Source organism: Lygodium microphyllum, chromosome 19 (genome assembly GCF_053477565.2).
Source record: "Lygodium microphyllum isolate KBCC chromosome 19, Lygodium_microphyllum_v1.1.10, whole genome shotgun sequence".
NCBI lineage: Eukaryota > Viridiplantae > Streptophyta > Polypodiopsida > Schizaeales > Lygodiaceae > Lygodium > Lygodium microphyllum.
In genome coordinates, this window is record NC_141153.1 from 91856851 (window position 1) to 91884487 (window position 27637).

General features: G+C 40.4%; 1 protein-coding gene across 3 annotated transcripts in view; it reads left to right on the forward strand.

The window, feature by feature from the left end:
• The first annotated feature begins 5363 nt into the window (after positions 1-5363).
• LOC148020152 (ATP-dependent protease La (LON) domain protein) overlaps positions 5364-27637 on the forward strand; it is a 53928-nt gene continuing 31654 nt past the window's right edge. For 2 of the 3 annotated variants that reach the window (XM_087700438.1, XM_087700439.1), the window contains exon 1: positions 5364-5588. In XM_087700438.1, coding sequence (XP_087556564.1) covers positions 5470-5588 — 119 coding nt within the window. In that variant the 5' untranslated portion in view covers positions 5364-5469. Of the gene's footprint in view, positions 5589-6067; positions 6258-27637 lie in introns of all 3 variants that reach the window. The other variant, XM_087700440.1, reaches the window with a different exon arrangement.

The following is a 27637-nucleotide window of genomic DNA, read 5'->3' on the forward strand; positions in this document are numbered from 1 at the left end:
AACACGAAGACTTGGGTGGCCACGTTCGGGTGTGTAACGGCCCTCAATAGGCAGAGAGAGAGAGTGTGTGTATGTGTGTGTGTGTGTTTTAAATTTAAAGAGGTTCTCTCTCTCTCTCTCTCTCTCTAAATTTTATAGATGGAGAGAGAGAGAGAGAGAGAGAGAGAGAGAGAGAGAGAGAGAGAGAGAAAGAGAACATTTTAACAGAGTCGAGGGAAGAAAAAACTGAGACCAAGGAAAAAAGTAAAGAGAGATACATAGAAGAAGAAGAAATTTCGGGAGGGAGAGAGAGGGGGGAATATTTTGGGTGAGAGAGACAAAGATATAGAAGAATTGGGGGGGAGAGAGAGAAAGAGAGAGAGAGAGTGTGTGTGTGTGTGAGAGAGGAAAAAAGAGTGAAAGACAAAAAAATTAGTGAGTGAGAGAGAGAGAGAGAGAGAGAGAGAGAGAGAGAGAGAGAGAGAGAGAGAGAGAGAGAGAGAAAGAGATTTGGGAAGAGAGAAATCGAGAGAGAGGAAATATTTGGGTGTGAGAGAGATAGAGGCAAGGGAAGAAAAAAAAGAGAGAGCAAGTGAAAAAAAGTAGAGAGAGAAAGAGAGAGAGAGAGAGAGAGGAAATATTTGGGTGTGGGAGAGAGAGACAAGGGAATAATTTTTTTTGAGAGAGTGAGGAAAAAAAAGGTATCCCATAAGTAAAATGTGCTTTTTAATGTGTAGAGGAGCCACCTATAAAAGAATGGGTCGAGCATTATCGCAATGTAGAAGACGAGCGTTGTGTGAGAGGTGACGATGATGTTAAAGAAAAACATAAAACATTGAATGTTGAATATTAATGTTAAACATTAAACTGTTAAAACGATATTTATATGGTTATATGTGTGTGTGTGTGTGTGTGTACTATATATTAATTTATCATGATATATAGTATATCTATAATGGCATATGTAAATGTAATATTATAATGATGTTATATAATACATTAATAAATGTGTGTGTGTGTGTGAGTGACCCCCCAACCAAAACTCAAATCATGACCCTCTCTCTCTCTCTCTCTCTCTCTCTCTCTCTCTCTCTCTCTCTCTCTCTCTCTCTCTCTCTCTCTCTCTCTCTCTCTCTCTCTCTCTCTCTCTCTCTAGGAGCTTGAGCTAGCATATGTAGGGTGAAAAGCAAGGCCAAACCATTGGAATAGAGTGGAAAGGGGACCAGTCGTGAAAGAAGGCTCTTGCAAATATGAAGGCTCTTGTGACAACTTCTGTGAACATTATGTAGGTATAGCGAGCTTTGCCATTGGGGGGGCAGTGCCTATAAAATGAAGAAGTGTGAGGGAACTCACAAGCCTTCGTCCTTTCACTAGCTTGCATATTAATGCATCAAGACATGAAATGTGTTAATAACCAATAGTGACAGTGGTGCTTTGAAGTTTGGCATGAAGCGCTAAACTTTAAGCTAGCATGTAGCATCTAAAGGAGACTAGGTGCGGAGCACCTAGTTGTCTTTTGGACAAATCGTATATTGAGGCATTAGAAGTGTGGGAGAATGGTGTAATCACCATGTACGATTGTGGAAGGTGAAGTATTTGTAGAAAGTACATATATGTATGTATGTATTATTTAGAGTATACAACATATGTAGTTTTATTTGGGTTCCTTGCAAAGCCTTGTGCTACAAGATTCCAAAGTCTCCAACTTGTTATTTAGCAAAATTACATTTACAATTGTATGTAGTTTTATTTGGGGTCCTTCCAAAGCCTTGTGCTACAAGATTCCAATGTCTCCAACTTGCTATTTAGCAAAATTACATGTTACATGCAAATGTGTGTTTCCCCAATTCAAAGTTAATTCTTTTCAAGTGCACATTTCACAAATATTAAAGGGAATAGCTTTACATAAGAGACAATAAAAGCACATTATTTCAAGTCATAAGGTTTTTATACACATATGACAAATAATGTCCCAATGCATTTAATGGCTTAGAACTTGAGAGAGAAATTGCAAGTACTTCTTGTACCAATCTCTCTATTGGTGAAAGAGAAATCATGCTTGATTTTTTATGTGTAATCTTACCCTTCAATATTAAATAGGAAATCCAAGATCTAGAAGTTTCTATCACATTTAGTGTCTCTTTTTATGGGCTATAAAACATTTGGAGTAATATGCATGCAAAGTTGCAATAAGACTGATTAAAAAATGGGCTTGAAGCAATTAATTCAACTAGATTCGTGGCCTATCATTGACAAGTATGAATCACTCTTGTGTATATTGGAGAAACACATTATATATGCCAAGTGCTCATGTTGTTTAACTTAAAGACTCATGATTGTTTCTAAATAATTTTTAAAAATAACAATTACAAGTGGGTGCATATTAATGTAGGCCGATATTTAAATTGGATTTAACCTCTATATTATTTATGTAAACAACAATGTAATATTTACAAATGCATGATGCATGGATATTAATATAGCCCTTACCATAAGGGTAAGTTTCTTGTAGTTAAATCTATCCCCATAAAGTAGATAATGTTCTTCTCCATTGTTGAGTGGCATAAAACAACTCATGTGTGTAAATTAGCACTAATGATGATGTAAAATCACCTACCAAGGTAAAGTTTTTCATATGTGGGTTTGTTAGCATTGCCCTTTAGGGCATATGCTTATACAATGGTGTGGTGACAAGGTGGTGTAGGTCCCAAAAAAATTGCCCATTGTTAACTTTAGTTAAGTGGTCCACTTAGCCTTGAAATGTGTGGATCTCTTATTTTTTGAGAAAGACTAGTTTATTTTAGAAAATTAAAGAAAAAGCTCTCTCTCTCTCTCTCTCTCTCTCTCTCTCTCTCTCTCTCTCTCTCTCTCTCTCTCTCTCTACAAAGCTACAAACTTGATAATCCTTGAAGCATATTTAAACTATAATGCATAGCAAGAGAGGAAAGAGGAGACATTTTAGAAAATTTCAATGACAAGGTGATGAATCAAGAGAAAATCCTTGCTACATCATCACTATTGGATAATCCTTGCTACCTTAGTCATGAGGATTTGCCCAACATAATTGCACCATCCCTTGACAACTCAAGTTACTCATCTCACATCTACTTTGGATTATAACATCAACATTCATGAGGTGTGGATTGTTATTTGGTCCATCGCTTGGGGTATTTTAAAGCTCAATATGATGTAGTAATGAGGACATGGTGGCCTTAGATTCCAATGTGTTTTAGCTACTTGTGATTTGTCATCCCTAGGATACAAAGCTCATATATTTTAAGGATTTGTTCTTTGAGGGAGGTGGCTCCATCTATATAAGCAAATGCCCTAAATGGCAATGCTAACAAATCCACATTGGAAAAACTTCACCTTGGTAGGTGATTTGACATCATTAAGGCAAGTTTACATAGATGAGTTGTTTTACGTCACTCAATAGTGGGTAAGAACATTATCTATTTTTTACGAGGAGAGATTTAACTCAAAGGAAAGTACTAAAAGGGTGAGGACTGCGTTAATATCCCTACATCATGCACTTGTAAATATTACATTGATGTTTGCAGAAATGATATCAAGTGGAGAGGTTAAATTCAATTTAAAAATTAGGCTACATTAATGTGCAAGTATTTGTAATTGTTATCTACAAAATTTGTTCAGAAACCATCATGAGTCTTTAAGTTTGACAATAAGAGCACTTGGCATGTATAATGTGTTTCTTAAATATACACAATAGTATTTTATACTTATTAATGATAGGCCATGAATCTAGTTGAACTAATTGCCTCAAGCCCATTTTTAAATTGATGTTATTACAATTTCACATGTTGATTTCTCCAAAGGTTTTATAGCCCATTTTTTTAAAAAAAGCTAAAAGTGATAGAAACTTCTAGATATGGGCTTTCCTATCTAATATTGAAGGGTAAGATTGCACATGAAAAATCAAGCATGATTTGTCTTTCACCAAAAGAGAGATTGCTATAAGAAGTACTCACAATTTCTCTCTCAACTTCTAAGAATGCACTAGGACATTATTTGTCATACATGTATAAAGACCTTATGACTTGAAATAATGTGCTTTTATTGCCTCTCATGTAAAGCTATTCCTTTTAATATTTGTGAAATGTTCATATGAAAAGAATTAGCTAAGAATTTTGGAAATACACATTTGCATGCAATATACTATTGTAACATGTAATTTTGCTAAATAGAAAGTTTGAGGCTTTGGAATCTTGTAGCACAAGGCTTTACAAGGACCCCAAATAAAACTACATATATTGGATACTCTAAATAATGCATACATATATATCTGTACTTCCTGGAGATACCATGCCTTCCACTAGTGTCTTACATGGTGATTGCACTATTCTCCCACACCTCTAAGACCTCTAAATATGATTTTTCCAAAATACTATCATTTATGTCCCTATTGTGATCACATCCTCTTGATAGATGCCTTCCCAATGGAGCACCCATTGCACTACCTCTAGAGTAGTCCTTTCACTACCAACACAAGAAGTAGAAGTTGTAGCTTAAGAATCCATTTCTTGTTGTCTAGGTTTCCACCCATACTCTAAATGGATTGCTTCCTAAATAATGCCTCATGGGGGGAGCTTAGTGTGGGTATGGTTTCCACAAAGGTTTCATGTTTTAAATTTCCTCTTGATGCCTCTAGCCTCATTTTGAGAGGCATGCCATTACTTATATTGGCCTTTGGATAATGCATGGTACATGGCTATCTAAAGGATTGCATATCCTCAATGGAAACTCATTAAGAATCCATTTAAGTCCTATGCATTGGATGCTAAGGAAACTCATTAAAAATCCAGTCCATGCATCACCATCACCTCAATGGAAAGTGTATCAATGGATGGATGAGCATCAAAATACATTAGAAGAAAAGGAGACTCGCTCTAGCAAGCCTTAAGCAACGATCCTCCACATTTCAACATATTTAGTCGAGAAGAACATTAAGTGGAGATTGTCAAGAAGAGAGGTAGAGACATAAGAGAAAATCTTGGCTCTTCCATCTCCATACATGGGCTGCCATCGGAAGTGCTCTAGCAAAAATGATGTTGAGAACAAGAGTGGGCAAAGCCATCGAGCAAGTGAAACATAAATGTACCAGAAGCACGTTTTATAAAGCAAATTGTAAAATATAGGGAAAAAATTGAGGTTTGGAAATCATCCTACAATTGCCATGTAGGCTTGGTGCTTGTTTGGGCATTAGTGCCAACTACAAGGTTCGTAGCTAACTCAAATTACGCAGCATGTGAAACGCCTCTGAAAATCATTATTCCTTTCAGAAATTGTGTGGAATATTCATATATTTATATTTACAATAATTCAAAAATCATGGAAAGCCCAACTTCATCCGTGATGAACTTGTTAAAGCATGCATTCATCTGAACGAGAGACTCATTTCGTCCCGTAACAGCAGGAGAGGAGCATTGCGATCACCTCCGTAGAACGAGACAGATAGACAGGAGGATCTCGATGGAGGACGATGCTATGCCTGACAGCGAGCGCCTCCACCTCCAACGCATCCGCGAGCTAGACATGGAGCAGCTCGAAGTCGAAGAAGATTCAGAGACCTCTTCCTCTGACGATGACAGGCACACTCTCTCTCATTTGCTGCTTCATTTCCAGGCTTGAATCATCGTCATCATCGTCTTCTTTTTCTTCCCTGCCTGGGAAATAATTTCAAACGGGAGAATAGTTAACGATGTCTTAACGTATCTATGTTTATGCAATGGTCTGCACGTATCACTTTTGTTAGCGTTTTCAGGAGCATCCTGCAACATTACTTCACTGTCACTTATGTATACGTCCAAGACTGTTTTGTGGCTTATCATGCTTACATTTATACTTCTCCTTAGTATGACTTAGGGATGCTCTATTCGTCTATATTCCCCGACTTTGATCGGAAAGGCCTCTTGCCGCACAATTCCGTTGTCTTAGATACTAGCCCGAGTCAATCTTTCTTCTTTTTACTCTTTTTTTGAAACACTACAGGCTATTTGTTTTCTAGATGCAATTCTATTTTATGTCTGGATGACTTAGGCGTACTGAGTAAATGTATAAAGGCCTGCAGGGTATATATTCATTGCTGGAGACTGATGGTGATGCCTTCCATTTTGGACACCAGAAATACTTAGCTGTGAAGTTCTGATGCGATTACAAGCTGGCTTTGGCATTGTCTTGAATGTGTGATGCAACTACAAGCTGGCTTTACCATCTTTCTGCAGAAAGATCTGGCTGTGGTGTAGACAATTTGTTCATAGGTAATTCTGCATCATGCCCTTGTCGAATTGTGTAACTTCCTCATACAGGTGACTGATCAGTTGCCTCAAACTGCTTGAGGACAATGGAGAGTGGAGAATGATGGACCTTTGTGTAATTATTTAATGATTTTGATGTGTCATATACAATGGAGTGGCATATGTATGAGACAAAAGTGGGATGCCACCAGACACAAAGTGGTCGGGCCATACAAAGCTCTGTGTTGAATGCAGGTGTTTTTATGAAATGAGGTTGAACAATTTCAACACCTATGCTGAGCTCTCACCAAAGGCAGCAAGTGAGTTGATCTGATGCAAAAACACATTAGGATGCAGGCTGAACTGGCAGCACAGAGCTTATGCAGGGCAGAACTGGAACTCCAATCTTATGCCAAAAACACAGCAGTAGCAGTGTTTTTGCTGATAGCTACTGCTAGGGACTGATCAGCAAAACAAGTGTGAGGTGATGGCTGGTAAAAGTTCAGCAGTTTAGGCATGATCTGGATGCCACCATAAACAGCAATCAAGAACTTGGATGGTATACATGTAACAGGCAGTCACACAATTCACTCGACCTATCAGAATCACATGATCAATTTGTATCCAGCTAGACAAGGGGTTGTCTATTTTATAGATCACTTATCCAACTTTTGTAGGTTGTATGACACTATACTTTTCCCTTGAATTTCATCCTAAGGATGTTTTTAAATAGCTTTTAAATGACTCAGATTAGATTGTAATATTTGTTTGTACAGAGACTCCAAGGTGAATAATGGATTGATTAAACTGCTTGGTAGCCCAACGTGATATCTAGCCTAGCCTACATGCACCAAAATGAAGATTTGTCTATAGTCTATGTAGGTCCATGAGGCAAAACGACCAACAAATGTATGCTCAGAGATGAGATGATGTGCTGATTGAACAAGCTGTGAAGAAATGCCCTAATGCCAAAAATGCAACTACAATCGTATGACAAAGCACAAACTAATAACAAAACACAGTCAGGGTTCGGGTAACTTAGAGACAGTGAACATAGTGAATAATTTGGAAAGAATGAATTTGAGTAATACAATGCTCATGCAGCAACATACTTAGTGAATGAATACTGAACCTTGAACACTTGTGTCTTGAGGATCGAGGTAGAGATAATGAGGTGGAGAGTGTGTCGTACTCTGATGGATCATGAAACTCAGCAATGCAGCCTCCAAAGGTGTTTGGCAATAGCACATGCAGTAGTCTAGAGGTTACATCTATGTTAGACAAGTAGAGGAGAGAGAAAATCTGCAATGCAGCAGGCTGGTGATGACATGGTGGGCTGATGGCAGCAAAAACATAAATATGATGATGTGGCAATGTAATGAAAGCAATCAACCATGGAATGAAATCTAACTGAAATTGAAAATTAACTAAGCTACAACAAAGAATTAACAAATCTATTGCACCAAGACATCCTCATCATGTATTAATGGTTGGAGATTCAAGAATACATGACGGCCATGGCTGAGTGCTTCATAGGCTAGGAAGAAGCTAACTCCAAGAAAATGGTAAAGCCAAGATTATTGAATGATCAAAAGATGTCTTGCCTTTGGCCTCTAGTCCCTTTTATTCTAACCCTCTTCCAAACTTAAGGGCTGTTCACACATGTACATATAGGCTAAAGCTAAATTTACAAAGGCTGGAATTAATCCAAGGTGCAAATATTAATGTTGTATTTTTCCTTCATGACAAACCATCCCTTCCTGAAGATGGTTTTGTCCTCAAAACCAAGAAGTAAGGGCCTATATCCAAGTCAAGAATAATAGTAATCATGCCCATTCATCTTCCAAATGATAAGAAAGCACTGTCCATGAAAAGAAGACCTTTTGCATACCAAACTGTGAGAAAACTGGCTGCTGTCCAAACAGGGCTGATTCACTAAAACTGCCATAACTTTTGATATATTGGTCCAAATATGGCGTACGAGGTGTGGAAACGAAGTATACACTCCCAAGTATCACCCCATAACATCAGAATCAAATTTTGATGAAGTCAGGACAGCTTTATTGTCTGCAGAAATTTCATACAGCAAGCTGTCTCTGCACAGTCACTGCATACTGCATCATATATCATCCTGTAATAGCCAAGGAAAGTTACTGACATAAGTGGATGGTTGCCAAGAAGACTCTTCAATGGGCAAATTCTTCCACTTAATAAGATACTCAATGAGAGTACGATTTCTGAGAACTTTCTCTCTCTTTCCAATAATGCTTTCAGGTTCATATATGATCAGTCCTGCCTCATCCAATGGTGGTAACTCTTCCAATACTTGTACATCGGGCCCAACATACTTCTTCAGCTGTGAAATATGGAATACATCATGTATTCTAGTGGAGGATGGTAGCTGAAGTTTATAAGCAAGCTCTCCAATTTTGTCTAGAATCAAATATGGTCCATAAAACCTATGAGCAAGCTTGTTATTCCCACCCTTTAGTGAAGCATAATGCGTCTTGGGCACTTTGAGAAATACCCAATCTCCAACCTTGAAGTCTAAATGTCTTCTTTTCTCATCAGCATAGACCTTCATTACGTCTTGTGCTTTCCTTATGCTGTCCTTGCATTGCCTCATGAGCAACTCCATTCTTTCCAACTCTTCCTTTGCTTGTGGGTTGATGTCTTCATGAAATAAAACTGATGGAAGTTGAACTTTATACCCATAAAGAGCTTCAAACGGAGACATCCCAATGCTCATGTGATGCGTGTTATTATAGCAAAATTCAGCAAGGTGGATCCAACGATCCCATGAAGCTTGTGTGTCATGACAATAATGCCTAAGGTACACTTCCACCCAATGATTGACTCTCTCCGTTTGCCCATCAGTCTGAGGGTGATAGGCCGTGCTAGGAGTGAGGAAAGTACCCATAGAAGAGAATAGACTTTTCCAAAAGTTGCCCATAAACTTCGAATCACGGTCTGATACTATTCTCATAGGCATACCATGTAGTTTGAACACACCTTCCATAAATTGCTCGGCGACTTGTCTTGCTGAATATTGGACTTTAGTTGGAATAAAGTGGGCTGATTTGGTCAATCTATCAACTACCACATAGATACTATTCCATCCATGACTGGTAGTAGGCAATCCCGTTATGAAGTCCATGGAAATATCTGTCCATTTGCCCGTAGGTATAGGTAAAGGCTGAAGTAAGCCAGCTGGTAATAGAGTGGAATCCTTATTTTGCTGACACTCCAAGCATTGAGATACATACTCTTTAACATCTTTCCATAAACCTTTCCAATAAAAACTTTGATGAACTCTATCAAACGTCTTGAAAAGGCCCAAGTGACCAGCCATTGGCGATGAATGCATCTCTTGAAGCACCTTCAACTTGAATTTACTGCTGGGAATCAAGTACACTTTACCTTTAAACCATAAGAGGCCATTATGCACTTTAAAATTTGGAAATTCAGCATCACACCCTTGCTGTAATTTCTGTAAAATATGGGCAGCATGCTCATCAAGCACATATTCCTCTTGAATGTCTTCAATCCACTCCTTATAGATGGTAGACACAGTAGATAGACTGCATGCCCACATTCTTGATAACGCATCAGCCACCACATTATCCTTGCCAGCCATGTATGATATTTCAAAATCATATGATTGCAAAGTAGCCAACCATCTCTTTTGCTTGGGAGAAAGATTGGGCTGCGAGAGAAAATATCTCAAGACCCTATGATCGCTTTTGACTTTGAAGTGTGTCCCATAGAGGTAGTGGTGCCATTTCTTGATTGCATGTAAAATAGCAAGCATCTCCTGCTCATAAACATGCATCTCTCTCTCTTTGTCATCAAATTTTCTGCTCTCAAATGCAATGACACCATGCTCCTGTACCAAAACTGCTCCCAAACCTCTACCACTGGCATCTGCATAAATGGTAAAAGTCTTGGAGAAATCAGGGCAAACTAGTATGGGTGCTGAAACAAGCAATTCTTTCAGCTCATTAAAGCTCTTGTCCGCGATCTCATCCCAAAAGAAGGCCTCCTTTTTCAGCCGATCGGTAAGAGGAGCTGCAATATGAGCATAGTTTTTCATAAACCGTCGGTAAAAGGATGACAAACCAAGGAACCCTCTTAATGAAGTGGCATTGGTTGGTGTAGGCCATTCTTTGACGCACTGAACCTTCTTAGGATCCACTTTGATTCCATCTTCTCCCACTATATGACCCAAGTACTCCACTTCCTTTGTCATAAAAGAGCATTTAGTGGCCTTGGCAAACAGTTTGTGTATCCTCAATATGTCAAAGACCTCTTTTACATGCTGCAAATGGTCTTCTTTATTCTTGCTATAGATCAAAATGTCATCAAAGAATACCAAAACTGTTTTAAAGAGCAATGGCTGAAGTATCTTATTCATGAGAGACTGGAATGTGGCTGGAGCATTTGACAACCCAAAAGGCATAACCATAAACTGATAAAGACCCCTCTCCGTCCTGAAGGCTGTTTTGAATTCATCCCCTTCCTTCATGCGTATTTGATGATATCCCGATCTCAAGTCAATTTTTGAAAACACCTTGGCATCCTTCAATTCATCTAAGAGATCATCTATTCTAGGTATGGGATACCTATTCTTGATAGTGACCTTGTTGAGATCGCGGTAATCAATGCACATTCGAAAGGAGCCATCTTTCTTCTTCACAAGAAGGACTGGAGAAGCAAAAGGTGATTGGCTTGCCTTAATGAGACCCATTTCCAAAAGCTCTTTGACTTGGCGTTCTACCTCTTCTCTTTCCACTTTGGAGAGGCGATATGGTGGTTTGTTGATGGGCTTTGTATTGGGCAGCAAGTCAATGGGATGATCCACTTCTCTTTTGGGAGGAAGAGAGATAGGTGGCTGGAAAATATCATCATATTCTTTCAGCAAATTACAAAGACATGGGTCCATATTGTTGGTAGGAGAAGAGGGCTGATCCTCTTCAATCTTGGAAAGAAGAACGGTGAACATACATGCCTTTGCATTTATCTCTTTCTTAACCTTCTTGGGACTGATCATCTCCATTCTTTTCTTTTCAGCTCCATGTAGTGTTACTTGTTGTCCACACCATTTAAACTCCATTTCCATGTTGTTGAGATCCATGGTAAATCTGCCCAAAGATTTCAGCCAGTTGCAGCCAAGTATTATATCAATGGGACCCATTTCTAATGCAATTAGACTCACTGATGTAGTGCACAATGGAGAAAAGGTGATAGGTACATTTGGACAGCATTGATTGCTCATCTCAAAATTTCCATTTGCCACTTGGATTTTGAGTGATGTAGGCATTTCATGCGTATTCAATTTCAGCCCATTGAGTGACTTAGCATTAATGAAGCTATGTGTACTTCCCGTATCTATGAGTATATGAGCGGTCCTTCCCTTGATTTGACCTTTAAGGCGTAGGGTATTATCCCCTCTTGAACCACTCCATGCATCACTTGATATGGCACATAGCGATGGATGTAAATCAGTCCATGAATCATCCAAATAATGACCACCCGGGTCGAAAGGAAACCCATCCATCGGATCATAGAACTCTTCATGGACATTCTCTTCATTTCCATGCGCCTCTTCTTGAGTTGTTGTGACATCAAGCTGAGCCAAGCTTCCTTCAATAGATTCACCATCGGAATCATCCTCGATGATCATGCTAATCTTCATATTTTTGGCCTTGCATTTGGACTTATGATCGGGTGACCATTTCTCTCCACATTTGTAGCATAGACCTTTAGCATACATATCTTTGAGCTTATCATTCGATACATGTTTGCCTTGAGTAGGGACTGAAGTTTTGGCATTTATATCAGTCCTCTTTCCATCAAATCTATTTTCAGCATTAGGTCTGAAATTACTGCTTTGTTTTGACCCAAACACAGTAGGAAAAGTGGGTATCTTGCTGTAGGTATTGCTGTAAGTATTTGATGGCTTCCCAATATGCTGAAAATCAGTTTTAGCATGCCCATAATGGCCTGATGTCCTTGAGAACTGCGTAGGCTGAAAAGAATGCCCTGTTTTTGGCTGAAAACCCTTGTATTTCTGCCCATAACGTTCAGCCAATTGAATGGCAGCTTGTAGGGATGTAGGATTCATGGCTCCAACTTCAGAAGAAAGAATAGGTTCCAAACCAAATATGTATTTATTCAACTTGGCACTATCGGAGACCCCATGAACATACATCGAGAGGTTCAAAAACTGATTTGAGTACTCTCTAACCGAGAGACCACGTTGCTCAAGAGCATACCACTTTTTCTCTAACCTCTCTTTTTCAATAGGGGAAACAAAGACTTCAATCATAGCATTTTTCAATGCATCCCAAGACAAGAAGTCATGTCCCATCCTCGCCATATATCTCCACCAAGTGTGAGCATAGCCTTCTAGATGAAGGGCTGCGAATTTTACTTTGGCATTCTCGGGCCTTGGGTAAAGAGAAAAATACATCTCTAACTTGTCAAACCACTCCTCCAACTCCGTGGGTGAAGGATTCTCTCCCTTGAAGTTTGAGATAATTATTTTCTCCTTGTACTCTCTCTCGTATTGAGGAGGTTGTCCATTAGGGTGCTGCTGCCCACTATGGTTTTGTGGCCCAAAAGAATTGCCAAAAGGTCCTTGCCTAGGATATTCATTATTTCCATGCCCTTGTGCATAAGGAGTTTGCTGTCCATAATGCATACCATGACTTTGTGGCTGGAAACCATGTCCTTGAGGATGAAAGTATGTATTGCTCACATTGGGGGGTTGTCCATGCATTGGTGAATTGAAAGGTGGTTGCTGCCCATTATTTTGCTGATTCCAACCATGATTTGACATGGGACTTGGCCTATTGGCCTGCACTTGAGGAGAGAAATTTTGTTGTGGCTGTCCAAAAGCATTTGGGGCTGAATTCACATGTCCATGTGGCTGCCCATAAGAGTTTGGGGTTGAATTAATATGGACTTGCTCATAACCACCAACATTTGCTTGAGGGTAAAATTGCTTGTAGAAAGAGTTGCATCCATGGATGTCTTCATCATGCTTTGAATTTGTTTGCACTCTTTCTTGAAAATCCTGCCCATGTGGCTGAAAGTGACCCTTTTGTTGATGGAATTGTGGCTGAAGTGAAGTGGGATGAACAAAATCCTTAGCTTTAGATGATTCTCCAACTTCAAATTGACCTACCACCTTAGGATTAAGTGGTTTAGGTGGTTCTTCAGCCCTATGCGGGTGTGGGATATTAAGACCAGCTGTAGGCAACATTTTCTCACCAAGAAGTGCTACAAGCTTGTCAATACCCAACCTCATACCCTCAAAACCTGATTTCATATCCTTTATGTCATTTGACAATTGCTGAAAACTGTTTGAATTCATTGAGATATGAGACGTCTCTAAGGGTTGATTGGTAGGGGAGTGAGTGGAGCTTGCATCGACCTCATCGTTCTCATAATGCATTCGATAAATGGCATCTTGAGAAGTGTCATGATGTTCACCCCTTTCCTGTTGATGTTCATCCCTATCCTGCTGATATTCCCTCAATTCTTCATTGATAGTATCCAAAACAGGGTCTCTCTTCTTATTTCTAGCCATGGGTTGATTTCTGTCCTGAATTTCTGTAGTAGAAAAGCTTGATTAACTCTACTTCTAGAGCTCCAAATTACGAGGTCTCTGGCTCTGTTCAAAGCTTGAAGAGCCCTCTATCCAATGATCTATCAAATGCAGAAAATGGATGAGTACAGAAATTTCTGTAAGGGATTTTCTGTTGCTGTCTGAAAATTCCTGCAGGCAGTGAATACCCTGTTCTAGTCAATTAATGGCTTGTACCATCAATACCCAGCATGTACCAATCTTCATAACCTTGTTGGAGAGTCTCATACGTCTGCCCATACTGAAAATGACCTCAGTAACCAGTAAAATGGCTGTCTGACTCAAAGTAAACTGCAATCTTTAATGAGGGTATGTATACATACTCTGTTCCAATCTTTCAAACTGAACCATAGTGTCTTTACCATAGGATGTATACATTTTACTGTAGCCATATGTCTTCATACATTTGCCATACCATACATTTGCCAATATCATAAGAACCACTGTCCATTCTCATGCTGTAGGCTGATTTCAAATGCCTTTGAGATTTGTACCTGCACCTAAACTTGAAAATACGTGGGATCCGAGACCCGAGGGGTTTGCAAAGTTCCCTCTCGGGCCGGGTTGCGCTCCCCTTCAGGGTCCTCGTCGGTAGGGGAGGGTCACCTCACTATTGTCCTACCGACTCGCCCGGCATCCACTTTTTCCTCGTGGGCAAGTACATGGCAAGTGAATTCTAGCTCTAAAAATCAGTATGATATGCATGGAATAGGAAGGAAATACAATTGCCTTTCATTTGCCCTTTTTCATGATATGCAAGATTGAAATTGAAAAGGCTGAAATGTAAATGAGAAGTGGAGAGGTATTTACCTCAGCAGTGACTCACTGCTTACAAAGTTTTTCTCACTTACCAATTGGGTAATGATTTTCTTATGATCAAGAGGCAAAATAGGCAATCAATTTCATGTCAGGGTTAGGCAATGAAAGATTGAGTAATGAAGCTCAAGAAATTACTGATTTCAGTGAATGGAAATAGATGGGTAATGCTCATTCATTATGGAAGAGTTTGAGACATTTAGAGATGGCCATTTCAGTAAAATTGAAGAGGTTTAGTAAAGACAATGACTGAGATAACCTATAGGCTTCATGTAATGCATTGGGCTATGAATGAAAGCTTCATTTAATCCTCTTATTTCTCTTCAGCAATTGGAAATGAGATCAGCAACAATTGGATGTAAAGAGAAATTAAGAGTGATTAGAGTACCTCATTTGATTGATTGGAGAAGAGCATTGTTGATGGAATGACCTTCAATCCATAATGCTTGACATAGGTGGGCTGAGCTTGATAATCCAACTAAAATCAGTCCAAGAGATCTTCAATATTCAAGGATAATCCCTTCCTTGATAAGCTTCAGCTCCATTGATCCCATGAAAGCTCCATGACTCCATGAATGATCCAAATGAGGGTTGATGAAGACCAATTACCTTCTCTACTTGAAGTAGGTTGCAATAGGTAATAGAGAGGGCTTCAATGTGTCCAAGAGATCCCGAAATTTGAGAGGGAATGCCAAAATTTAATGGCATAAAAGCTTCATGCTGTCCATTGAACACCTAGACCTCCATTGGCTTCAATCTCTTCAATGTCGGTCCAATGTTGATGGATTCTTGAGGGGAAATGATTGAGGAAGCTTCAGAGATGCTTTGCCCACAAAAGCCCCATGAATTGCTTAAAAAATTTCAGGAATCTTTAATGCTGTCCCAAACTGTTATACATAGAGTTTGCAATCTCCATATCCAAGCTCCAACAAAGCTTCAAGCTTCAAGATCAATCAATGTTGGTACTAGGATGTATGTAGAAGCTTCAGAGAGTAAGATAGAACAAAAACCCTTTGATCTTGATGAAGAAATCTGAGAAATTTGAGTGCTGTCCAAAACTGTCATAAAACTCCATATCCAGGGTTTGAGAAAGCTCCCATCTTCCAAAAGGAGTGAAAGATCAAGTAGAAGATGATGTAGACTCTTAGTTGCACTCCATTTGATCCTCTCATGAAGAGTACAAGCTCAGATTAGTTCACGTTTGCTGATCACGAAGGGGAGGGGGCTGTAAAAACAGCGCAAACTGTTGCTGGACATACTCTTGCATCACGTGATGAAAACGTGGTAGAGATGAGGCATGTAGGTAATCCATAGGTAGCTTAAGACCCATACTACACTCTTGCATAAGCCATTTGAGGATTAGAGGTCATGGGAAGAAGATCTGAGAAGAAATGTCCATGGCAGTTTGTATGGCAGCTTGAAGGAATGAGGAAAGGGAAGAAGAAACCCTTCCTTCTCAAAAGTAACCACAGTTAAAGTGTCCTGTAACCATTAGTTTGTACACTTACCCCAATTTTTGGCTCAAATCTTGATCACGTCCTGCTATTTTGGCTGGAGCCCTCCATTTCTTCCATTATTAATGCCAAGAATCACCATCTTCATCTCTGTTTGTAGCAGACTTTCACATGTAACTCCGGTTTGAATCCTCCATGTCCTGTCAAGTCCTGTCACTCAAATTTTTAACTATGGTTTGCTCTCACTAGCCTAGGAAACTGAATCTAGTACTTGAAAATGACTTCTGCAAGGATCTAAGCTATGGCTCTGATACCAATGTAATGAAAGCAATCAACCATGGAATGAAATCTAACTGAAATTGAAAATTAACTAAGCTACAACAAAGAATTAACAAATCTATTGCACCAAGACATCCTCATCATGTATTAATGGTTGGAGATTCAAGAATACATGACGGCCATGGCTGAGTGCTTCATAGGCTAGGAAGAAGCTAACTCCAAGAAAATGGTAAAGCCAAGATTATTGAATGATCAAAAGATGTCTTGCCTTTGGCCTCTAGTCCCTTTTATTCTAACCCTCTTCCAAACTTAAGGGCTGTTCACACATGTACATATAGGCTAAAGCTAAATTTACAAAGGCTGGAATTAATCCAAGGTGCAAATATTAATGTTGTATTTTTCCTTCATGACAGGCAATCTGAACAGCAACATCAGATTCAAACGCAGCCCCACAAGATGGTTGCCAGAGCTATAGATGATGCAACAAATGCAGCAAACATAGTCGAGAACAGGCTGCCAGGCTGTAAATGCAGCCTTATGGAGGTAGGTGATAGCTGGCAGTAGCAATGGAATGTGTGGGCAGCAAGGTGAAGGTTGCAAATAGATGCTAGAAGGGTGTAGATAGTGTGGGGTAGGTTTGACTGAGATGTCTTCTACGAACGGGGTGTAGATAGTGAAGCTCTAGCACTTGAAATCTGCAAAAATGAGATTGGACTGAGTGGGAGGGTAGACTATCTATATATAGAAAGTTTGGGGCCTCCCAAATTAGGGTTTACATGTGGAACACTGAAACTCCCTCAAATTACATTAGTTTAAAAGAAATGTTTAAAATTCATTAATTAAATTGAGTTTTGGGACTGTTTAATGAAAGCTAAAGATAGTTTAGCTCAATACCCCCTCTTAGGCCCAGAAAGGGACTTCAAACAAGCACAAGCCCTTTTTATTGTCTTTTCCCCAAGGTCCCACCCCAAAGTAGTCAGGGCATTAGGCAAAGGGTACACGTTGGCTAGCTAGTGACCTACCAAGAGTATAGAGGCGATGGTTATCTTACTAAGGGAGGAAGTTAAGTGAGGCGATGGTTTCAAAAATTAATCCACATGTTAAGTGAGGTTTCCAAAAAGAAGGGTTGTAAGCAAGCTAGGCAAGCTAAGTAAGCGAGGAAGATTGCCTTGGAGATTGCCATGTGTAATGCCACGAATATGATGGTGTCAGAGTGTAGCGAATGCAGGAGCGTATGGACAAGATTGAAAGAAAATGAACACAAGAGAAAGGGAGAGAGAAAAGAGATAGAAGAATGCAGAAATCTATAGGAGATGCTTTACAAAGCATTACAAGAAGCCGGATGAAAGGGAACCTTCATGTCCAACTCGAAGATTAAGAATAAGTTTGTGAGAAAGAGGTATCTTGGAAACGTTGGCAGACAGAAATGCAAGAGTCGTTTTAGCTTTAGATAATTTACTTTATTTATCTTAAAAATTGGGGCTCCTACCTTTATATGAATTAGCTGTTGTTGACCCATCTGATCCTGTTGATAAGGAATGGTACTAGATATCACCAAGTACTTGTGTGGCATAACTTATAGCAACTTTTGCCTTTGACATCCTGTGATTTCCTCAAGTCCTAAGCTTGTAAATTTACTCTAGCCCTAGTTATACCTCACATGTGTAACATTTACTTAACCATGTGATTAAAAATTAATCCACATGTTAAGTGAGGTTTCAAAAATACATGTTCTCATTTAATTCTGAAAATTAATTTTAGCCCTTTTGACCCTGCTCAAAATTAAATGTGTCCATTCATAATTAAAATGGCTAGACCATTTGTAACTTGGAGTGGTCCTCAACCTCTATTGATCCTTAGACCAACATTAATTAATTAATTAATGCTAGTCCTTAGTATTGCCATCAACACTTATTGGCCAAACTAATGTCTTGGGGTCACATCTGATATGAATTGACCACCAAAGCCTAGCTGGCACAACTTATCACAAGTTTTGCCTTCGATACCCACTGTATCCTTGTTAGGATCCTTGGCCTGCTACCATGAAATAATTGCCATGTGCATCATATGTGCTTAAACAAACTTGCACATTTGATTAATAACTTAATCAAATGTTATCAACAAGATTAAAGCATCTCAAAATTTCACGTCCTCGAGACAGCATGAAATAACTACCATGTACATCACATGTGCTAAACAACCTTGCATATTTGTTGAGTAATTTAATCAAATGTTATCAACAAGATTAAAGCATCTCAAAATTTCACGTCTCTGTGACATTTGCTACAAAGGACTATTGCATAATTGAGGAAGCTTATTGTCTCCGACAGGAGAGAGTTGGTAGCAAAATGGGTACTTGGCACAAGAGAAGCTAATGTCTCCAAGTAGAAAGCTATGTTTTGAGCAAAACGTTGATGTGGCAAGGTTGCCTGGTAGTCTAGGATGATCTCCTCTGTGGTAGTCTACTCTGTCTCTCTCTTAGGTGATGATACCATGTGAGTGTAGTGTGAAAAGGAAACACGAACATTGAGACAAAGAAATAGAGAGAGATTGCAAGAAAAGAAGAAAGAAATCTGCACTGAACAAGGAACAAATGCTGCATACAAAAGGACTGATCAGTCCTTGTTTGCACGCAGCCCACGACGTCTGTGAGGGCATTAGATTAGGCTGATGATGAGATAGCACCAGAGAAGGAGGAAGATGACGGAGTTGGAGTATGTACCTACCAAGGAAGAAAGAAGATGTTCTGCCAAGTGAGTGGGGGTGGGTATAAGTAGCCAAATATCCCCAAATCTGGCCAACTTGCAATTTAGGCCCTAAAAATGGGTTGACCAGGTCCAACCAGCATTTAATGTTGGAGAAATGTCATATGTGCATGGAAAAATCCCAACAAATGTGGACAATGTTTGACAGGTGAAGACAGATTGGTAAATGTAGAAATTTCTCGAGAAACGCACACAAAATCTTGTGACTAGAGAAGAAAATGCATTGAAAGGCAATGAAATGGCTGCTCTAAAATGAGCTACCTCCTCTATCAAAACAAGTGACAGATATGTCAAAGCTCCTAAAGTCCTTGTTTGACTTAGATTGAGGCTCACAGGTAGGAGATGACAAGGCATGACAATCATGATTGATGTCATATTTTGCCACCTGGGTTTTAGAGAGGATTGGGAGTTTGCTTGGATCTCACTAGTTGGTTTTGGTTTTGGTTTACTGTTTTGTTTTTGTTTTTGATTTGAGTTTTGGTTTTTCTTGCCCTTCCTTTGCTGTCCCTTCTAAGAAAAAGCAACTAGAGCCCATTCTGTGGAGATCATACTATGAAATCGATCGAACAGTCGAGCATAATGCAGTAGCTAGCGTTTACATTCATAGATAGTGGGCATAGTAGGTTGTGATATCACCTACTGCATAAAATGGAAATATTTATGTGGCAGCTTGTTAAGGAACAATGTGACTTGATCATAAGAGGATTATGAGCCCCTGTGGTAGAGAGCTTAGTGAGAAGTCATTGATACTCAACAAACTTGACTTTAAGTAATCTTTGTCAGTGATTTTAAAGTTTTGAAGCTCATGGTCAAGATTTATGTGACAGTTCCTATCTTAAGTTGCATAGCGGTCAGTGAAGAATAGCTAACGCTCTGACCCAAAGTCAAAATGTTGAAGTTGAGAATGAAACTCAAGCAATAAGCCTTACATTAGCTTGACAAAAGTGGAGGCATTTCGAGCCTTCCATGAGCAGACAACCTCGTATGGAAGGAGTGCAGGATTGAATTTGGGTTCCAACCCCGGCACAATATCCCATAGGTTCTATGAGTCAAATACATGTCTCATTAGATTGGACCAAGTAGTGTAGTTAGACCCATGAAAATGTCAATGAAGCATGCTTGCTTGATGAGGAGGAAGAACCATGAAATGTCAAATAGGTGGGGTAAGAAGGATAATGTGGATAAGGAGGTGGTAAAGCTCTTTCTAGGTCATGAGATTTGGTAGATTCCAAGGGCGATTTTTATCTCTCAACAACAGAATGTGCAGGAGCTTTTGGCTACATTTGAGATGAAGGGGTATAAGGCTATTTCTACTCGTATGGATCGAAACTAGAAGGCTACGGCCCATGTAGATTCACTAATGGCACATGCTTTTGGCTAGAGGCATGAGTGAACCCAAGCTAGTTCATTGACAAGTTGTTATGAGGATTTTGTGGTTCGTGAGGGGGACCCTTGACTTAGGTATTTATTATCTAGCAGGTTCAAGAGTTTTAGCTTTGGTTCTAGAGAGTTGGACAGATTCAGATTGGGCTGGAGATGTTGACAACATGAGGTCAACTACACGTTATCGCTTCACTTTGGGTGATGATACTCTCTTGGAGCAGCAAGAAGCAGCCCATTGTTGCCCTATCATCTATAGAGGCAGAGTATTGAGCGGTGTCTTCTACCACATGTGAGATAGTGTGGCTTTGGTGATTGTTAGGAGAACTTGGTTGTCCTCAAACATGTCCTCGTGCATTGCATTGCGACAATGAGAGTTGCATTGCTTTGGCATGGAATCTTGTATTCCATGCTAGGTCAAAGCACATTGAGATACAATAGCATTTCATTGAGGACAAGATCTTGGATGAGACCATTGATGTGGTTTACTACAAGACAGAGGATAACTTGGTAGATTTTTTTACCAAGGTTGTTCCTTTGAGTGCTCTTGGATAACACTCCAGATCCTTGAGCCTTATACCCAATCTAGGATTTGAGAGGGGGATGTTAGAGATTTATTTATCCCTTGGATAGGCATTGGAAGGTTACTGGTGTATAGTTAGCAGTCTTGATTGCAATTACATATTTACTATTTATCAGGTTGGACATTTCTTTGCAGTTTATAGGCTATTTTCAGCATTCCCAGGTAGTAGGGCAGGCTAGATAGGTCACATAGGATGCTATGTGGCAGTCCAATTTCTTTTTGTGCAACATTTTTGATTATTTTATTTAGGGATGTTATTTTGGCCACGGTTGGCTAGTGGCCAACTTGATTAGTTTTTTCATATTTTAATGGCCTATTTATTGAGTGACTTGCCTTGGTTATTAGCTACTTGATTGTTTCAATTGGAGAGAGAGAGATTGGCTTGCAGAGATACTTCGACAGCTGTCACAGGGACATGAAGTTTTGAGATGCAACCTTGCCGATAATATTAAATTAAGATATCGATCAAATGTGTAAGGTTGTTCAGCACATGTGATGCACATGATAGTTGTTTCATGGTGACAGGCCAAGGACGCCAAGGATGCTATGGGTATCAAAGGCAAAAGTTATAAGTTGTACTTGACAGAACTAGGTGGTACTTGGTGTCAGATCTGGGTCTAGACCAATTTATTGGCCACTAATGTTAGTGGTGACATTAGACACTAGGCATTAATGAATTAATTAATGTTAGTCTGAGGGTCAATAATTGCTCATGGATACTTGGATGACAAATTGGCCTAGTCAATTTAATATTGTTGGTGGAATTAAATTTTTGAGTACTAGAATAATTATTACATTAATTTTCAGAATTAGTATTCTGAAAATTAATTTAATAAGCTTAAAATGTTAGAAAATGAAATTAGAAGGTTACCACTTGGCAAAACTTGCCCATGCAAGGGGGAAAAACGTTTTTAGGGGCTGGTGAAAGTCTATTCTAGCCATTGTGAGAGAGGAGAAGGTTGTTGGAGAGCAAGGGGAGGTTAGTAATGTGATTTGTAGCCACCAAAGATTAGTCCTGTGGTGATAGTAGTTTGGAGCTCTCCAGGAGTAGGTGACAGTAGCCTAAGATCTTGTTGGTGCAGATGACAGGATACAGGAGGGGACAACGGTCTTTCTGGTGGTCCTAAGCTGTACATGATAGCTTCCACGTCTGTTTGAGTAGGGCTCAGTTTTTCAGCGTTTCTCTCGTGATGAAACTCCAAAATTTTTCTATAGTTTTCTCTCTGATCCCCCAGCCATCTCTCAAGTTATCTCAACATTTTTCAGCAATTTGAGCCATCAAAGGAAGAGATTTTAATCAATCTCTGTTGTAACCCCTAATTTACAACAAAAATTAGGGTTTTTACAGCTGCCTAAGGATGTGTACTCAAAATTGATGGCTTAGGACTTGAATTCTAGTAGCTGAAATTGAGGAATTTTAGGGAGATTCAAGAGGCCAGCCAGCCAATATCAGATTTGGGGCTCGCTTTCCACCAATGATCATGCTGTAAAGCCTCCTTCACGAAGGTGGACTCCCGATCCTGCATGACACGAGTCATCAAACAATAATTAGTGTAAACAAACTCAGTGTGGTGTGCCTAGTTTCTCTGAGAACGCCGTGGGCCATCTTGTGGCTGCGACTCCTTAGGGACCCCCTCAATCCTTGCATCATGAAGAGTGTCACGAGTCCAACATGGAGAAGGTTGAAGCTCTCCCCGTCGCTCGTCTTTTGCTGAAGTTTCTCGAAGGTCCACCGACGGTTGGGGAGCAATCGGTGAATCTGGTGGCTGAGAACGAAGCTCCTCATCGGAAGAAGAGTCCTCAAGAGACACAGGCTCTAGAGGAACAGTTATTGGCGCTTGGCTATCACTAGGATCTCCAAGAACATGGTGTTCCTTACCCCCCTCTGAGGTTGGAACTTCCACGTGGCACGAATCTAACACCATGTGTAGACATCACACTTAACGGGATCATACACTCGGTAGCTTTGAGACTGTGAGCTATGGCCCATAAGTACATGTCTTTTGGAAGCCGCTTCAAATTTGTCATGTTGGGTGTTCGGGATGTGAACATAGGCATCACACCCAAAAACCCTGAAATAAGAAACGTTTGGTTTAGACCCAAAGTATACCTCATAAGGGGTTATATCAACAACATCAGAAGTAGGAGATTAATTAAGGATATGAAGTGCAGTAGCCACAGCCTTAGCCCATAGATATTGAGATGTTTGACGATACACCATCATAGTACGGGCCATCTTGATCACCTTGTGATTCTTCTGCTCCAATATGCCATTCTCGTGAGGGGTGTTGGTATTGGCAGACTTCTGGTGAATACCATGATCTGCACAAAAATGAGCAAGCGCATTAGAAAAAAATTCTCCTCCCTTATTCGATCGTAAGGTCTTTAGTTTCTGGCCCGATTGGTTCTCCTCATAGAGCAACCAATCTTGAAAATTGGAGAAAGCCTCCGACTTCAGCTTTAAGAAATAAGCCCACGTCATCCTGTTGCAATCATTCGCAATTAGCATGAAACACAAGCTTCCTCTAAGGGACTTCATCCTCATCGGTCCACAAGGATCAGTAGAAACAAGCTCCAAGGGTGTTGAAGACTTCCTTGAAGCCTTACTGGGAACAACATCACCAGTCTACTTCCCACAGATACAAGATAAACAAGGCTGCTGGCTCACCACAATATCCAGTAAACTTTGAACAAGCTGTCCCTTTGATGCCTTTCGAAGGTAATCATAGTTGAGGTGGCCAAACTAAGCATGCTAAAGCTCGGATTGGGTTTGTGAGGTAAGAAGAAGTGAAGTCAAGGCAGAAGAAGACCACAACTTATAGACTCCATTCTCCTCATAACTTGAAGAAAGGACCTGTCTTTATCCAAGATCAAGAATCCGAAAAGAATCCACATCAAATTCGAACAAAGGAAACAAATCTTGTATACTGAAAGCAGATGATAATCCAAGGCTGGCACATAAAGCACCTTAGATGTATGGCATAGTACGGGGGAGTTTCGGAAACGGGGGAAACGGAAACGGGAAAAACCAGAGTTTCGGAGTTTCGGCCAAATTTTGAAAACGGGGAAACGGCATTTCGGATTGTATACTAAAATAAATACAGTATTATGTGGGTATGTAAATATATCAATGCCTACAATAACATGTACCCAAATTTCATACAAAACTTGAGTCCATGTTATATGATTGAAATTATGATTTATTACACATGTCACGACTCACGAGTAAAGATTGAAGAGTTAAGACTCAATGGCTGAAACTTAAGGCAGCTTAACATAATTAAGACTCAATTTTCAAAACTGAAGGCAATAAATAAATTATAATTTATGACTCCTAAATCATCTATGATCTAAAGAGCAGTGAAGACGTCATCAAGAACAGTGGAGACTGACATCAAGAACAGTGGAGACTGACATCAAGAACAATGGAACAAGAATCAAGATGCATAATAAGTGAAATCAAGATACAATGATACATGTAACTATGTCATGCGAATAATCAGTTAAAACTCCAAAGTCCAGTGAGCATTGAGCACTGTGTACTAGTCTCAAGACTCTAGTAACAACTGAGTAATAAGTATCAACATCAATGAACAACTGGCAACTGTAGTGTGGACAACAAGGCCTGATGTCTTTGTTGGGAACGCATGCCAAGTGGGCTTTCACGTGTGTTACGCTCCTTGAATTCTCCAATCCACAATAGTTGCACCGCTACTTCTTTGATCGGCTGAAGCCCTTGTATCTCTTGATTGGAGTGACGTGTCTTCAATATGGATACAACGCCATGATTAGCCTTTAGATAATGGGGGGAAGAGGAAGAGGAAGAGGAAGAGGAAGAGGAGGAAAAGGAAGAAGTAAAGGCTAATGGAGGGAAGAAGAAGTGGAAGAAGAAGAAGAAGAGGAGGATGAAGATGAGGAAGAAGAAGAGGAAGAGGAAGAGGAAGACAAAGAAGATGAAGAAGAGGAGGAAAAGGAAGAAGAGCAAGAAGTAAAGGCCAAGGGGGGGAAGAAGAAGAGGAGGAGGAGGAGGAGGAGGAGGAGGTGGTGGCGGTAGCTGGAGTGCCCCAAAACGGACTGCAGGATGCCGAAATGCCGGTCTGTCGTTTCCGTTTCAGTCCGAAACGGCCGGTCCGTTTTGGCAGCCCCGAAACGCCGTTTCTGAGTACTAAGATGTATGGGCACCACCTTGCCCATTTGGAATAAGATTCATGTTACCCCGTCTTTGAATAGGAATAGACAAACTATCACCAATGTGAATCTGACTATGCGAAGGCTGCAAATGAGCGACACTTGCTGAAGAAGTCATGTGCCATGAGGCACTGCTGTCAACAATCCACTCTTGAGTGTATGGGGCCATCAATGCAGCATCAAAAGCTATCAGGGTCAAATTCTCAACCATCTCCAAGTGGAGGAAAGTAGCTGATGAGGGAGCAACCACTGCTCCGGAATCCTTTGAAGATTTCTCCTTCTTCTCCTTGTCCTTCTTTTCCTTGTTGGGGCAATCCTTCTTTCAGTGACTTGTCGTGCTACAGATGTGACAAGTGGATTCCTTGTCTTTGTCCTTCTTGGATTTGTTCGCCTCCTCCTTTTGGTCTCCTTCCCCTTCTTTTGAGAGGATTGACCAACCAAAGCCTTAGATTTAGAAGCATTGGTTCCTTTCAATTGCTCCTCTTGGTCCAAGACCATAGGAACCAACTCTTTCAACAGAAGAGTCTTAAACTATCTTGAAGCAATGAGGTGGTAACTATGAAAGAAGAGTTATCTCCAAGTCTTTGGAAGTGATCACCTTCCTTGCGTTTTGTACCTGCATCTGAAGCTACCTCAGCTTGTTAATATACTCCCGCATGGAAGATGACTTGTTGACAATCATGGTCCACATCTGCACTTCCAAAGTAACTCGTTTCATGACGGTCATACGATTGTACATCTGATCAAGCTCCAGCAATATCTCCCGGGCTATCGTCAAATGCTCAATATGAGAGAGAACAGTTGTAGTGCATAAGAGAAATAAAAATGAGTGAATGCGAGCATTGAGTTTATCCCAATGTGTGTGAGCCTTTGCCAACTCCACCTTATCACTGGAAGAGAGTTTGGACTCGTGTTGCGAGGAAGGGCAATGAATAGCCTCCGTAACAAGTGAAAGGGAGCGACGGATTGAAGGTTGGACTCGAGAGCTATGACGGGAGAGCAAGAGCAAGAAAGGGAGAGACTAGAAATGGGAACTCCAACAGTCACAATGTGTGATCGGGCCCTCCTTTATTCAAACTGTTACTAAGAGAATAAAGAATAAAGTGACGGTGACGGGCGCCCGCCACCTGCAGTGTGCAGTGGCGGTGACTGTCAGTGTAGTAATACACGGGCGGCTAGGCAGAGGCGCTTTACTCCCAACAACCTCCCACTTAAAGACGAATCTGCCCTAGTGAGGAGTGAAAAGAAAAAGAAAAAAGACAGTACATGTACACATGTACAACAGAATGAGGAAATACGTCATCTCATCCCATGCCCATTAACCTCGTGAGGAAGGCAAAGCGCTCTGTAGAGAGGCTTTTCGTGAGCAGATCTGCAGGATTCTGGTCAGTCGAGATCTTGACAAGATCAACAGACTTGTCCTCAACGACCCCACGTATGAAGTGATACCTCACCTCGATGTGTTTCGTCTTCGCATGGAAGACCGGATTTTTGGCTATTTTTGGCTAACTGAATAGCACTCATAGAATCCAAATGCAGTGTAGGGATAGCGTCAATACCAAGGTCAACAACTAAACAACCCAACCAAATGGCCTCCTTGCAAGCCTCAGTGGTGGTTGCAACATACTCGGCCTCTGTAGTAGAAAGGGCCATGCATTTCTGCACCCTGGACATCCAAGAAACAACACCTCCAGCATAGGTGAATACATAGCTGGAAGCGGACTTCCTACTATTTGCATGTCCTGCATAATCAGAGTCAGTGTATTCCACGACTTCTGTATCCTGGCTGCCATAGCATATGCACATATCTGCAGTGCCCTTCAGGTACCTCATGATATCCTTCACGGCATCCTAATGCTTCTTGCCAGGTGTAGCCATATAGCGTGCCACAACACCAACTGCAAAGGCAATATCTGGACGAGTGGCTATCATGGCATACATAAGATTGCCCATTGTGGAAGCATAGGGAATCTTGGCCATCTCGGCCCTCTGCTCATCTGTCTGCGGACAATCAGCCTGTGATACCTTCACATAAGAAGGCAATGGACAGCCAATAGGCTTTACGTCTTGCATGCGGAAGCGCTCAAGGACTTTATGAATGTACTCCCTCTGTGACAAGTAGAGGAGTCCCTGATGCTTTTCGCGTCTAATGCGCATACCAAGTATGTGAGTAACCTATCCCAGATCTTTCATCTCAAAGCTCTTCTTGAGTTGAGCCTTAAGAGCATCTAGCTCATCATGAGCTTTCCCTGCTATCAGCATATCATCCATATAGAGTACCAAAATCA